Raw genomic sequence first — 15,303 nt, forward strand, 5'->3', positions numbered from 1 at the left:
CAGTCACTAGAGTGCAGGTCAGGGTCTTGCACTGGGGACCATCCATCTGAACCCAACAGCTGCTGGGAAACGTGGCGAGAGGAATGAGATGAGGGAATGGGATAGGTGAAGTGAGAGAAACGGGGGAGAGGGAGGGAAAGTGGCGAGGTAGACCAGGTAGAGAGGAAAGTCAAGGAGAGGCTGTTGAAAACAAAAAGAGCACACACAGAAGAGCGGGAGGAGGAGGAGTGTTGGTGAGCTGATGCTGCATGGTCGTTTGAGTTACTAAAGTGTGTGCTCAAGGTCAGTTTGGGTGGGCTGAATTCTCATGAGGACACAACCTTGCTCTTTGCACCCAAACAAGGTAACACTTTTCAAATTGCAGCATCCTCTCCTTGACCTGTGTCTTCAAGATACAAAGTTGTTTTTACGGACGTTTGTGCTCTATGAAGATGTGTAACCTCTGTTTGTAGTGGATGGTGGCTAGTATTTGTGTATCACAGAAAAGGCCCGACCGTATCATTTGATTAATGACCGTGTTCCTGAGGCGGGTGAAGAAATGTTATACTGCATTGTTTGTGGGGCAACATTTCGGATCAGTTTACGGACAAAAAAGGCAGGGTGGCTTTGAAATCTCCTGGCTTTAATTTGCCACGGACACACAATTGAGATGGGGTTGCGATGGCTGCCTTGTCCTACAGCAGCAGCAGGTGTTTTTAAACCAATTATTAGACAGACAAATGTCATCAGACCCAATTAGCTCCCTGCTGTGCCTTTCATGTTGGGTGATTCATTCACAAGGAAAGAAGATATAACAGTAGACATCAGTTGCAGCATTTGCAACATTTGCTTGTCAAAAATTAGTCGGGCTTGCAGGCGGAACTATAAACCCTGACTTTCTCAAACAAAAAGTCAGGCTGCACCACCCAAAGGATAGTTTATGACCGTGGGAGGCTTGTTTGAGGGAGGTCAGAGGAGGCAAGGAGGGAGGGGGGTGGGGGAGTAAATAAATAAGTAAAGCAAATAAACTCCTCTGATGTGTGGTTGTCAGGGTCTTTCATGTGGAGGCTGCACTTGAGGGCATAGCTTAGCTTAGCTTGAGGGATGTTATTACACATGCCGGCTGATCGGGAGCGATGTGTGAGAAACGGCCTTGTCACTTGGTCTTAAATCACACCATCGCGGGCAGCAGAAAGTAGCGGCAGATGAGAAAAAAAAAATGAGAGGAAAAACAAACAGAAGGAAAAAAAAACAAAAAGGGAAGAGTGGTTTAGAAAAGAAAGAACTACACATAAGAAAGGGACTTTGTGCAGGGGAGAGAGACTGACAGAGTTTGCACTGTGGCATTAGAGCGAGGACCAGAGAGAAAGATGAAAAAGATGGCTGCAGCTAGCATGTAAAACACATTGCGACTGAACCCAAGCTTAACCCCTCTTGATGAGGAAATTGGGACTGGCAAAGGAAATGGGCGGCCGTAGATGTACGAGGGTGGGTAGCCATGCCTTTAATGAGCTTATTTTACAAATCTGGTCATATGATGTTTAAAAAACCCTCGGGCACGGTGAGTGTGTGCTTGTCACAGGCAGCCATATTTCACTGTTAGCAGATCTGGCGAACGAGGTGTAGTGCCACTGCCCTTTGACCTTGAGGCTTTAATTTAAGCAACACATCGTCCTTAAGTAGGCGAATAGTACTTATGAACATCAGCCTTTTAAATAACCAATTATGTGCTACATGTGCTAAACAAATATGCTAAATGATACTACATGTACTACAATGCATCTTTGTTGGTATTCTGCAAATGATGTGTTTAATGACACATTAATGGCTGGTAGGTATTTATTTTCCTGGTAGCTATCAAATAACTAATAGTGGTAAAATGTTAATGCAGCATTTTACATATAACAGCAAATACAGTGAAGTTGCAAAGACGCATTGAAATAGCAATTAGCAGCGAGGATAAAATAAATGTTTCAATTCTAATTTCGGCAAATTAGGAATTGTTATGCAGCTCTGATGCAACACTGCAACAGCACATTGGCAGTGATGAATTATGTTTTTTGTATCAAAACACACACAACAAAGAGGTGCAGATCAAAAGTAACTGTCGCACAGCTCTTCTCCAACATTCCACGCTTTATTCCCCGCTCATCGGCTACTGTGCCTCCATCAGGGTGCTGCACGTCTGAGAATAATTACGTATTATGTGAACAGCAAAACAAAGGTGGTGGAATCTGTATGTGCTGCAGCCCAGACTCTGCGGTCGATGAAGCACGTGTTGTCTGTCTCAGCGTCAAGTTGAAGAGTCAGAAAGAGAGATCAGAGATCACTGCGGGGCCAACGCGGCGGCCAACCCTGTGCGCTCACTGCTATAGCTCTGCATATCATTGTCGGTTGAAAGTGTGCATGTGGTGGTGGTTTGGGGGTGGGGGTGGGGGGTGGGGGGGTAATTACTGCATTCTTTAACTGTGCTTGTCTGGAGGGAAATAGAAAGTCCTGCCTCATAAAATGAAATGAATTCTTATTTGCTCTGCCTGGCTGGGCATGATACTGGGCAACTTTTTATAACACAATGCAGTATGGATCACATCCTCGGTAGTTTTGTGGTGCTTTGTCCTTGCATGTGTTGGACTAATTACAGAGGGGTTGGCCTTAATAGATTTGGTGGCATTTTTGTGGCCGCTTTGGTCTGTTAGGATAACATACCACGAATCAACTGTTTCCTTGAAGCTCAATTCAGTTTTGTGCATGAGCCTGAAATTAAAAACACCCCGCCTGAACATTCCCTGGAGCCGGCCAAAGAGAAATGATTCAACTTGCACGAAGGATAGGCATGATGTGGTGCAACTGCTCGGCTCAAACCCACGTTGAATTCGTTCAAAATGGCATCATCAGTAGCATTCTCGTGTCAGCATTTGCTTCCCGCTGGTTTGTGCTCGCTTTGCCAAAACATTGCGGCATGTGCAACAACACGTAAGGGCACAATTGGCGTGAAGCTGATGTTTTGAACCTGCTGCTTTGGGAAGCTCAGAACTTTTCTGCCTGCATTCTTCCTCATAACAAGTTTACTGCAGTACAGCTGGAATATGAGATAAATATGACTGATTCTTTTGTTTTGCCCCCCTTAATAACATTGCTCGTCTAAATAGACCGGAATACCAAACACACAGGCTCAAATGAGAAAGGAGACTAGTCATTATGGAGAATATAAACATCCCACCCTCCTTCTCTTTCACATTTCTGATAAGGATCATGGGGAAGGAGAGAGAGTAGACAGCTCAACAGCGCCTTTCTTTTGCTCGCCACACACTCCCCCGTTTTCTAATTAACATTGTGCATGTTGTCAGGCTTTGTTTAATAATGCATGATTGCTATCAGCAGCAAAATCCTTTGAATGAAGCGCCACTGAATGGGAACACAATAATACCACCAGGGGCTCAGGAAGAAAGACAAGACTTTTTTCTTTCTATTGTAATAAATGTTCAATGGAGAGGATCAGTGCCACCAAATGTATGAAAGTGAAGGTGCAGAGTGCAACACAAAGCGGCCATGTTGGGGATAAAATGGGCACAGGTGGTGCCGCCTTTGAGCGAGTCCTTTCATATGGTCTGATGGAAATGCAAAGGATCATTTCAACTCATGGACCTGCTCATACATGTATTTACAAATCCACGAACACAAGCTTTCCTACCAAAAAGCTGCAGTATTTAGGCTGCATCCATTGTCAGATAACAATGCAGTTGGCTGCTGCCCCTCTGCCAGGTCTGGCAGGTGGCTCGTCTGCCCTGAGCTTATTCCGAAAGGATCTGCAGCGCAGTTTACTTGTAAAAATGAACACCACAAATCAACACCGTACATAATTGCTTTCATTTTTGGGATAAATCAAGGTTTCAGGGGCGTGATTTAGCCGTGCTTACTTTAGCTTCTCCTTGTATTTACTCGCATAGCGCAGCCTCTTGGTCGTCTCACTGGTGGTTACACAACATACAGATGGTTTTGTTTGCCTCTATCAGCGTGTGTGTATGTGTGTGTAAATGGGTGTGTGTGTGTGCATGTGTGAATAGAGAAGGGGAGGGCTGCTGACTACTGTTTCTTGTGTGCTGCCTCATGTCATGTCATTATGGAAATTCACACATTAATTAACTCAGAGGCTATCACTTTGATTTGGAGGGGCAGATGCGTGAAACAATAACCGACGGAGACAGACAGCTGTACCTGCCCGACGTATGGATTGCACAGCAGCTTCATCCCTTCATGCCCAGCTCAGGTTTTTCAGTCCACTAGATTCTAATCAAATCCACAGTCGCTACAAACACGACTCATGTGAAATTTTCTGCCCGGTGTGCTCAGATGTATGTATATGTATACGCATTTGTGTTTGTAAGTGTGTGCGTGTGTGTCGGTGGTGGTGTGCGCGGGGGATGAGATTGCCTCAAATTGATTCCCTTCGCCACACGGCCCCCGCTCTTGCGCTTGCTGCTAGCCCCGCGGCGCTTGGAGACAGGTAGTCGTGTCTATCTCCCCCCAACACAAATCGAGTGTGACAGGTGCGCTATCTTCCCGTCTTTTCTGCCATTTACAGCCCACAGAAATGAAAGAGGGAGAGCTAGGAGCGAGAAAGAGGATGATTGGTAACAGGGAAATGAGGTACTTTGTCATCATCGGGCCTACTGATTGGGCTTGGGGGGGGCTTGTTTTTCTTTTTTTTTTTTCCTTTCAGTGCATGGCGGTCAAATCTGCAGATAAACAGCCCTACGAAATATTATTTCTAGCAAAAGCATTTGCGTGCACGGTTGCTGCCTTCCTGAACAGACTGCAGAATCCCCAAACTTCAAGAGATCTGACATGTTGTGTGTTTGATCTCATGGCACATAAAGTGTCGGAAATGTCACGGTACGCAGACCGTGCACGGGTCCGCCTCCACCAGTCATCACAGCTGAAACAACAGCATTCTGCAGAACAATGCATGCCGACGAGCTAGCAGGCTAACCAGCAGTACAGTATGTCATCAAAGCTCGCTCAGATTAGCCGGGAGCCGTGTTACGAGTCGAAGACTACCGCAGAGCATCCATCACTGAGGATCAAGCTCTGGCTTAAGCAAATGGATGACAAGGGATAGAGCTGTTCTGCAGCTAATACTAGCTCACTGTATCACATTGATTTTTCACAGCCTTGTAGTGGCCCTTCGATAAAAGGTTGAAACATGAATGGCAACACTTGGCCACTCTGTCTTATAGATTTTAGTTGTTGTTTGAGCAGCACTGGATTAAATAGAAGGTGTGTGTGTGTGTGTGTGTGTGTGTGTGTGTGTGTGTGTGTGTGTGTGTGTGTGTGTGTGTGTGTGTGTGTGTGCTAAAGCTAAAATACGCCATCACTTTGTATAGGCACTTAGAGCTATTAAAGCATCAACTATGGATTAAATGAGGTGTAAATGTGCGTCAAATGAACTGGTTTTCCTGGATGTGCATATGGCAGTGCAACTAAAAGACAACATTTATATCTCGTATTGTACTTTAAAGAGAGAGACTCAAAGTCAGCAGTCTCTCAGTGGCCAAATTTACTTAAACTCCCAAGTGAACTATGAAATAGCCTTTCAGCGTTTATGAATATTTCCTGCATTTCCTGACCGTTCTTACACACAACAGAGACCCTCTTTATGTGAAACAGATATCAACACTGATCTTAGGAGGACTTAAAATGTACTCTTATTATGCAGTGTATTTAATTGGCGCTCGCCACCAAAGCTGTGAAGGCAAAATCTTATTAGTCCAGCCTTTCATCTGTGTGGTTTCTCCCTCTCTCTCTCTCGCGCTCTCTATCGCTCTCCCTCTCATGCACGCGTGCACACACATTGTGTGAAGTGACTATTCCATTTAGAGAACTGTCAGAACATACCCTGTGAGCACATCAGCCTCTTCCTATCCTCTGTCAGCTCCAGCCGAGGCTGTGTGGGGGTATGTCAGAAATGTGCAGGGATAGATAAAACCCGTGGAGCCAAACAGCTTTGTTTCATTCAGTTCCTCTCTCTCTTTTTCTCTCTTTTTTCCTCCCTCCTCACTCCCTCTCCCTCTGCCTATCCCTCCTTGCCTTGCATAGGCTGTGAATACCCTGCATCTGAGAAATCAGACCAGACTGACTCACAGGGCTCTGTGAGCCAGCGCCACCGAGGCTGCCAAAGCATGCTGGTGCCAAGCTGTCCCACCATGCACAGAGCCAGACCCACGCTGCTGCTGCCGCTGCTGCTTGTCCTGGGTCTGTTCCTCCACCTCGCCGACGCTCAAAGTAAGTGGACCGTTGGCTTTCACGTGGGCCTCAAGTGTTGTGTCCTGCTGGGTTGGGGGCGGGACGGCAAGGGTGGAACTGGTTTTGTTTCTTTTTTTTTTTTTTTTCCCCTTGAACATCATCAGACACATAAATACTTCATGGAACACATGTGCAACTGAAATACTTCATGAAGTGCATGAAACACACGTGCCGGTATGAGGTGTGACGAGTCTGCTGATAGACTGGGGTTTATCACAAAATTCAGCCCAGTAAGTGATGAATGAAACTATTGGGGAAATACAGAATCAGAAAAGTTGAGATATGAAAACAATATCAAATGTAATATAAATTGTGTTTTGCACAATGATTCTTCACTTAGATGTTTGACATTCTTTGCACAATGATCAATTTGCAAAGTTGGTAGGAAGGTATTTTTATAAATTCCTCTGAAGGTTATTAATTTTGGGGTGGGGGTAAAACCTTAAAAAACATCTGAAGGGGATCTTTAAAGCTGTGAAGTACATTTGCTAATGAAAAAAATGTCTTCAAATCATGTTGATTTCCTTGAAAATGCTGTACCAGTCAAACCTGAGCACGGCTATGGGCATGTAGGAATCTAAGTGTCATACACACACGCACACACACCTATATTTCAAAATGACTCATCTCTTCACCTCACCAAACTATCAAAACGTGTTCAAGTCCCTATTGTGCAACCGCTTTTTTCGGCTGCAAAAAAAGAAATGTGAACCAGAAATGCTCAGGCCTCAGCCAAGAATCTCATGATGAGAAGTCATTGGAATTGAGTTACTTGACATCAGACACCTGCCCACTGATGTGTGACAACAGTTTTCAAACCTCATTGAGCTCTGGTCCTGCACCACAGCATCTGCACCTCTCCCACCCTCTCTCTCTCTCTTTTTTTATACTAAGATCCATGAATCATTAGCTTCTGGAGTCACAGAGGGATGAATAAAAGTTTTATGGCTCCCTTTGCAGCGACTGAAATCCCCTCAGTTCAGCTGAATATCTCTGAATGAAGGGATCATTCACCCAAGGTCACACACAACAGAGCCACGCAAAGTGAAATTGATGGGTGAGATTTTCAACTTTGTGCTTGAGAAATGTTCCCTGCAATCTGTTCAAATGTGTTTTATTTTTCTTCTCTCCCTCTCGCCACATATGTCTCACAGCGGGGAAGAGGCAAATGGAGAAATGTTTTCTCCGTTTATCCCCCGTTTTATGTGCAGCTCTTGGATTTATTGACACAATTTAATTACGGGACCTTCCCAAAACGGCATTAACAGCCGATAAACGTTACCATTGAGGGGGCTCTTTAGTAGTTATCTTTTCCGAAACTCCCATCTTCCACAGTCTAGTGTGAATTCACAAAACAGCGTTTGATGAGAAAAAAAAAAAAACGCGATTGCCAAAACCTTCCCTCAGACAACTGTCTTGATGAAACTTCCACTCTCGCGTGTCCAGACATTCCACAGTCACATTTGAGCACCAATGTAACAAAAACCTGCACAAGTGCAGTCAGCAGCCCCTGAATCTTGACGCCTCTGTGCTCACCACCCCCCCCCCCCCCCCCCACCTCAACAAAGCCCTCCCCATTCAGCTCCTTCCTTTCGCTGTCTGGCTGTGAGCAGCTGCTGCTACCTCATACCCTACTTAGACAGCTGTGCTGGGTCATCATCTCGAAGCCAAAACAAACTTATCGTGAGGTAGCCACAGTGGCTGTCTGTTAATGACTGAGGGTGTGTGTGGGAGTCGGGGAGGTCACGGGGATGAGGTGCATGCCCTGTCTGCAACCGAGGCAAGGCTGCAAGTGTGTGTTCGTAGGAAGAGCCGCTCCAGGCAGCGCATATTAGCCCGGGGATTTATATTTGCTCCACTCTGCTCCTGCGCCGCCTGATCTCCCACATGCCCGTGTTTGTTCTTCCCTTTCCCAACTCCCCTCTATTGTTTTTCCACTTAATCGCTCTCTTGCCAATTTTCTCCTCATTTCTTATTTGGGCTTTTTTTTTTTTTCGCCTGCGTCTTTGTCTTCTCCCCACCTTCTCTCCTCGCCGTTTGGAAGCGGTGCAATAGCCCCTTCCAGCGACTGAGAAGCTCCTTAATTTCCTGCACATGCATAACCAGCCCAGACACTCTGGGGCTCTCTCCCCATCTGCGGTGCGCACCGAGGACCAAAAAGACCTCTGTTCAGTTTGGTCTGCTCCAGACTAACCCCCAGCACCAGAAATGCGGCTGCTTTTCCGAAGGGAGAGCTGCCCTCTGTTGGTGCTCTGGATCTATTTGGGTGTGAGCTAGTAGCCTCCGGCTGTGGAGATGGTGGAGGATATGAGACACACGAGAGCAGAAAATGGCTGAGTCGGCCTGCTCAACAGATGGCACGATCCTCGGAGCCAGTCCTGCTCACCACCCCACACGGTGGACACAGCAGCCCCCTCTCAAGAAAAATACCAATCAGGCCCCCCTAATAAACACGCACTGCAGTTAATGTGTCAGTAGGAGTGCTACCAAATTTGTTTCTTTCTGCAAATGTTTCCCAGCGAGACCTGGATGTAACTGAGAAGAACATGGAGGATGCAAGAATGATCTCAGAGGATTGTGTAGCTACATTCCTCTGTTTGGTCTGTTGGTTTGTTATTGTTTCGTCTTTGGCCTTCTCTCTCTGTTGCTCGCTCTCGTTTTCTCCTTCACCCCGTCCCCCTCGCTCTTCAAATGCAGCCCAATTAATTTGTGTGGCAAATTGGGCTTGGCAATAGCTTGAAAGAAGGGCATAATTGTCCCCGGTGAGCCAAGGGGACACAGCGCGAGAGAGGAAGAGCAGGGAGGCAACAAACAATTCCTCTGTGTCTTTTGCTGAACAGTAATACATTAAAAAAAAAAGGAAGCTGGAAGCATTTAAAATCTCCACCTGGGCAGGGATGAAAACTTTGGTGTGGGCATTCACACCAAACAACTTAGCCGCTCATTAACTCGACGGATTGTTTCATGAGGCGGAAGCAAAAACAAGCCTGGTGTTAGAGGTCAGAATGTGTCTCATTGTGAGCATCTCCAAAGTTCCCCCCTGGATTCACTGAGTGATTGAGCTACAGCGAACACACACACACACACCAGCAGCAGCTCAACTAAAAATTGCTGACTGTTTTAGGATTTTTTTTCTCTCTCTCTCTCTCTCAAATGATTGAAAATATGCTGAGCTACATCTGTATGGAAAACCCGCTTACAAAACACGCACACACTCTCCCCCATGCTGTGTTGGACCGTGTCAAACCCTGGACCTAATGGTGTTTTAATTGATTCCTCCCATTGCTGGTGGATGGCATGGTGAGTCCCAGCGAGCCAGTACGCTCCTCTTTAGCACGTCAAATCAGTATTGACAGATCTCCTCCAGCCTCTCTAAACATTAAGACGTTAACACCCAAACCTCACCTCTCTCTCGCGCACACGCACGCGGCATCAAATGCATGTGCAATCCTTTTCCAGCCAGCCATCAAGGGTGAACCACGCAGGACGAAAACAGCAAATTGTCTTATCGATGCGACACTTCTTTTGAGCCATTGTAGTGTGCAAAAAGCAAGGTGGGGGGAGGATGGGAGCGAAATTACTCACACCGCAAACAACATAAACATGGTCATGTCTTAATGTCTGTGAAATAATCAGAGGAGAAACGTTTTCTCTCTTAAGACACCGAGTGAAAATTGGACTCCGGCGCTGTTTTTGTGAGAGCAACCGTTTTCCCATATGTTCACTATAAGTTACACGTTTATGATCCAAGAGCGTCCACTGCTCTATGAGGAGTAATTTGTTTGGCAGCGCTGCGGTAACAATCCAACAGCATCTGCCAGTGTCACAGTCCTTTTGATAGTATTTTGTGGGCGGAATGCTGATGATCATCACTATGATTTGCCGACGTGTTTGTATATCTAAACATTAAAAAAAAATAAATAAATAAGGGAGATGCATGCATACAGAGACACATCACCATTCCCATAAACACTTGATGTTGTCTTGTGATGCAATAGGAGCTAATTCAGACACACAGATGAACGGAGAAGTCTCAAATACACGCACATTCGCATGCACGCACACCCCCTAACCAGGATCACCTTGCAGGAAGTCCGAAAGCTAATGATATTCTATTCCCCAGATGACATCAGGCTGTAATATGTGTGTTTTCTGCATGCCTGGCCTAATATGAATTATTGTAAAATAGTGTTGTATTTGCATATGAGCTTCCGGGCTGTACTGAAATTAGCATTTTTACAACAGCTCAAATTAAATCCCTCTGCTTAATTTGCCTGCATGCTAATTTGATTTAAATTGAGTCTATCCCATTCCCTTTTACACTCATACCCACACAGTGCTAACATACAAGCCATGCACACACAGTAACTCAAGCACATACACACATATGAATGCACAGTATGTACTCTTAAGAGCCCCCCCCCCCCCACACACACACACACACACACACACTGCTACATGTTTGTGCATCCACATAAAATGACATTAAAGCCAGAGGAGGACGGAACCTCGTAGCCGGTTTTGATCCAACTTTAAATCACTGTAATTCCCCCAGTCTACCGCCTCGTTCATCATTCTGCCGGACACTGCTCAAGTGGAAATCTCATTGTTGGCTCCACTCGTTCATTTCAAAACGTGTGTTAGTGCAGTGCATCTTCACAAAAACAGCATCAACATCGACGGGAGCACGCGTCGTGTTCACACTTCAAATAAATGCGGTGAAAACACCTTCGCTGAGAGTGCCAGCACTTAATTAGCATCTCGTTGTCTGGATGAAGACCTTGTGACGAGACTGGGAATCTGAGATAAAACAATGTTATCTGTGCCATGCAAGATGCTTCTTGCTCGCAGGTTGAACTAAAAGAGTAAGGAGTCATTATCATTTTCTGAGGCTGAAAATGCTTGAACCAAATCCTTGTCAACAATGTGTGCTGCAATTATGTTTAAAGGCTGTATCAGGTCCATTATTAACTCCATGAATGCCGATTTCTTTGGCAACGACGCCCAAGTGTATTATTTAAGGCCATTAGCCTCATCTATGGATCGCAGTCATTTTGCTTTGCACTTAGACCACAGAATCACACAAAAGCCAAGCAATTTTCACCACACTCCTGACCCTCCCACTCTCAAGAAAAGCAGATAATCACATACAATATGGAGATGTTGTACAGGCCCAGATGCAGGTAATTAAAGGCTAGTGCACTTAGATCTCCAAGACACATTGACTTGAAAATGGTGGGGCAATTTAAGCATGCTGTACCATTCATGTCACAGAGTGGGAATATTGACAGAACAAAAGCACCATAATCCAAATTGTAAATCCATTGGAGTGGCAATCAAGCATCTCCCAGAAAAGCCTTTCTCTATATCCATACCTCTACATGAAATGACTGGGTGTGTCATACTGTGAAATTGTATGGATTTCAGTCAGCCTGGCACCTCCTTATCTGTCCTTTGAGCATTTAAGGTGCCAAAAAAAACCCAACAGAGGACCATGTTAACGCAGTGCACCAGACTGAGTCTCTATACTTACACAGCCTCTTTCTCTCGCACGCACACTCTCACACAAAGGGTACCTTGTAGCATGCCTTTGAAGCTGGGATCAGCCGGTGAGCTGAGCACAATGCCAGCTGTTTTGCATCTGCTGGGCTTACACTTGGCATGATTCTGGCCTTGCTGGCATATGTACTAAATCTGATCACCCTTCATGCGCTATGCCAGTGAACTGTATAACAATGCAGGTGTTTCATGACATTGCCCCAGTGACAGTGCAATTAATAGATTGATGCTGTAGCTGCAGTAATGGGATTACTGGACCAGTCAAGTCTGAAATACACCAGCGTTGCCTGCGCAGATGATGTTTTACTGCAGCATGCAGTTGGAACAATGAAGAGCGGGAGTACATCATCTGCACTTGGCGGCAACCTCAGACGAGGAAGTCACGCTAAAACATAAACCGGATGCTCAGAGATGATGGCAGTCTGCGGCATTCACCAAGATATGAACCCAAGAACTAGTCTGTATTTTGTACACCACAAGGAGGACACTAGGGAGCGCAGTGGTCGACGTACAGCGTGAGAGAGCCAGGATTTCTCTTGAAAACACTGTAAAAGGAACCACCTGGTTATTGCTGAATGCACCGCTTTGCTTGAGGGTTTTTGTGTGTTTGGAGGGAAGGAATGTGTTATTGTGCTTTTTTAATTTTACATAACAGTTTATATTCTAAAAGCCTTTATTGAATAACACACCTCAGGATTCATGCATCTGTGTGTGTGTGTGCGGTCGTGCACGTGAGCTCGAGTGGGTAACGCCTGGCCGTAGGCTGGAGCTTTGGTCTCACTCCAGGGGTCCTCAGAGTGCGACACATAGCACTGATCTCCGCGCAGCACATTTGTGTGCCTGTGGGGTATGTTGAGAATCTGCGCTGGGGTTAATGGTCTAAACCATTCATCTCCATGGAGCGCCTCGGGGCAATCTCTCACTCCCAGCCAGAGAGCTTACATCCCCACCTTCTTACCTACAGCACTCTCCAATGCTTGACGCCGATTGGGAATCTTTATGCCCTAAGCTCCGCTTGTCAAAGTTGATTTACATTCAGCGGAGTGATGGAGTGAGTGCTCAAAGTCTGTCTTAGGAGAGGCGTCGTTTTCACCTAACACTCTCTCACACACCACATCTGTCACTATTTTTTGTCCCTCCGCTCTCTCACTTGTTTGTTTGCTCGCTCGCTCGTTACCTCGAACGCTCGCCGGCTTGCGCTCGGCTCTCTCTTTGGCTTCTCTGCACCACCGAGTGAGTCATGCCGTTTGAGGAGCTGAGATTTATTGTGACACACGGCTTTAGTGTGGTTTATTAGTTATGGCAAATGAGAGTGAAAGCTTCCATTGCGAGGTGAAAATGCTCTCACGCCACAGCCAGACCAATGGGCTTTCTCCAGTCGAAACGGAGCCAAGCCCTCGTTTCTAATGGTGCAGCCCGTGCTCTAAGTGGCCATCTCATCACACCGTGGAACATGGAATATGCGTTCCCACACACACACATACATGTACGCACAATTACAGATGGGTCCCAGGACATTTATGAGGTGTTTATACAGCATCCATCATAACATCCATGAGCAGTCTGTTTCCCCTTAGCTTTTAATACTCCCTTGGTGCCGTCTTTCATGTCATTCATCATTCTCTCATCAAGTAATTAATTACCACAATCCTCTCCATCACTTGAGTCATGATGAAGGATATTTAAAGTTAAGTGTAGTTAATTAATGTACAACAGAGAGGTAGGATGACAGTGAAATCTGGAGTGGTGGTATGCCTCTAAAGGTAAAACCTTCAGCCCCCCCTCCAATCTTTAAGGCAAACGCGCAGTTTAACATATTTCGTCGCAAACTTTTACTCGTCTCAAGGAGTTTGATCTCCATCAGTCGTTACGCAGTCGTCCGTTAATCCACTCATCTCTCCACTTTTATCTCACCCTCAGTGTGATAGTTAGCGCAAGAAAGCACATATGGAGGGATGTGGGGGAAGAGGGGACAGGGCTGTTGAGCAGACGCGATGATGTCAGGATTTATGCCTACATGGATTTCTTTAAGTACACCTTCCAAATAAGATTTTCCCACCCTCCTTCTCTGCGTGCCCCTCGGAGAGAGGAAAAATAACACATGATTGCAGAGTCTCGAAAAGATTCCTTCTCAGTTCCTCAATCTCCCTCCCGCCACTGCCTGGCAAAGACAGAAATTTCACACCGCCTGATCTTATGCCTCTCATTACACGGCGCGATTTAATTGGCTGTGTTTTTCCCCTGTTGTGATTATTCAAGGTGAGGTGTCCAAGGAAAGTATAAGCTGTAGTTTTGTCATAAAGTCCCACAGGGGCAGCCTTTTTTTGTGTGTGTGGGTCTTTGGCCAAGTTATGTCGCCAAGTGCCTCTGAAAGGGCAACTTATTTGCCTTGAAATGCACATAAAAATAAGATAATGAAAATATTATGATCTAAGGCAATGGCTTGTAATTATAAACAAGTGGTAGTGTGCACAGCCCTGCATGCATATACAATAAAATCCATTTTATTGTGCACACTCCAACACATACAGTATCTAGTATATTCCTCAGGCACACAGTGTATGCTCGCGGTAGCAGCTATGCACTGTTGGGCCAATATTTGGTCTGAGCAGTATACATGTATAAAAATAGTATTGTGCTCTCCACACACATATTGGACACCTAATGGAACCAAGAGATGGACAACATGGCATATCTGTAATAATATGCTTTCATTCTCCATTACTGGCAAAGAGCACCACTGATCAGATGGTCTGGAAAATCCACTTTGACCTTTGCTAAAAATAACCATATTGTATGATGTCTGCCTCAGGAATGTGCTGTAAATACAGTATACACATGACAGCTTTGTTTAAGACAGGCGCAGTGCTTCATTAGACCTAAATGAATGAATACAAATCAATTACAGGTGAGAGGAAGAGCTCAGATTGACTAACACTCAGAGTGTAAGCCACCCAAAATTTATAATCTCACAATACCATGAGCACACTGTGAGATTAGGAGCAGGTAGATTGAACAGAAAGTGAAACATGGGCAAGAAAGAGCTTAGATAGATACCAACTAAAAGAACGGATGGATTGACTTTCAAAGGCGTTTTAACGAGGTGATAGGAAGGAAGAGAAAGCTAATATACTGTGAGTTACAGGGATTTATTCCATGTTTCTTCACTGCTCAGTCACAACTCTTTCTTTCTTTTTTCCCCCAACAAAGCTCAAAGATAATTTCCAAGAAGTAATCCCGCAGCCTACAACTTTAATCCTACAGATATGATTAGGTTCTTGACATCTTATGAAATTATCTCAACCGTTTCTTTTAAGGATCTGAAATTTGGTAATGAAAGTCAAAGGTAAACAGATTAAAGATATTGCATTTGGGATTGAATGTCACTTTTTGATCTTATTTCAAGTCTCTTGTCACACGCAATAAAAAAAAAAAAAAAAAAAAGTCAACTTTTATCTAGAA

General features: G+C 45.1%; 1 protein-coding gene across 1 annotated transcript in view; it reads left to right on the top strand.

Moving 5' to 3' along the window:
• The window catches only part of LOC139351284 (receptor-type tyrosine-protein phosphatase delta-like), a 349,795-nt gene that overhangs the window by 249,964 nt on the left and 84,528 nt on the right, over positions 1–15,303 (top strand). The window contains exon 10 of the mRNA XM_070993096.1: positions 6,076–6,261. Within this exon, the coding sequence (XP_070849197.1) occupies positions 6,159–6,261 (103 nt within the window). The 5' untranslated portion in view covers positions 6,076–6,158. The remainder of the gene's footprint in view (positions 1–6,075; positions 6,262–15,303) is intronic.

This window comes from Chaetodon trifascialis, chromosome 23 (assembly GCF_039877785.1).
Source record: "Chaetodon trifascialis isolate fChaTrf1 chromosome 23, fChaTrf1.hap1, whole genome shotgun sequence".
Taxonomy (NCBI): domain Eukaryota; kingdom Metazoa; phylum Chordata; class Actinopteri; order Chaetodontiformes; family Chaetodontidae; genus Chaetodon; species Chaetodon trifascialis.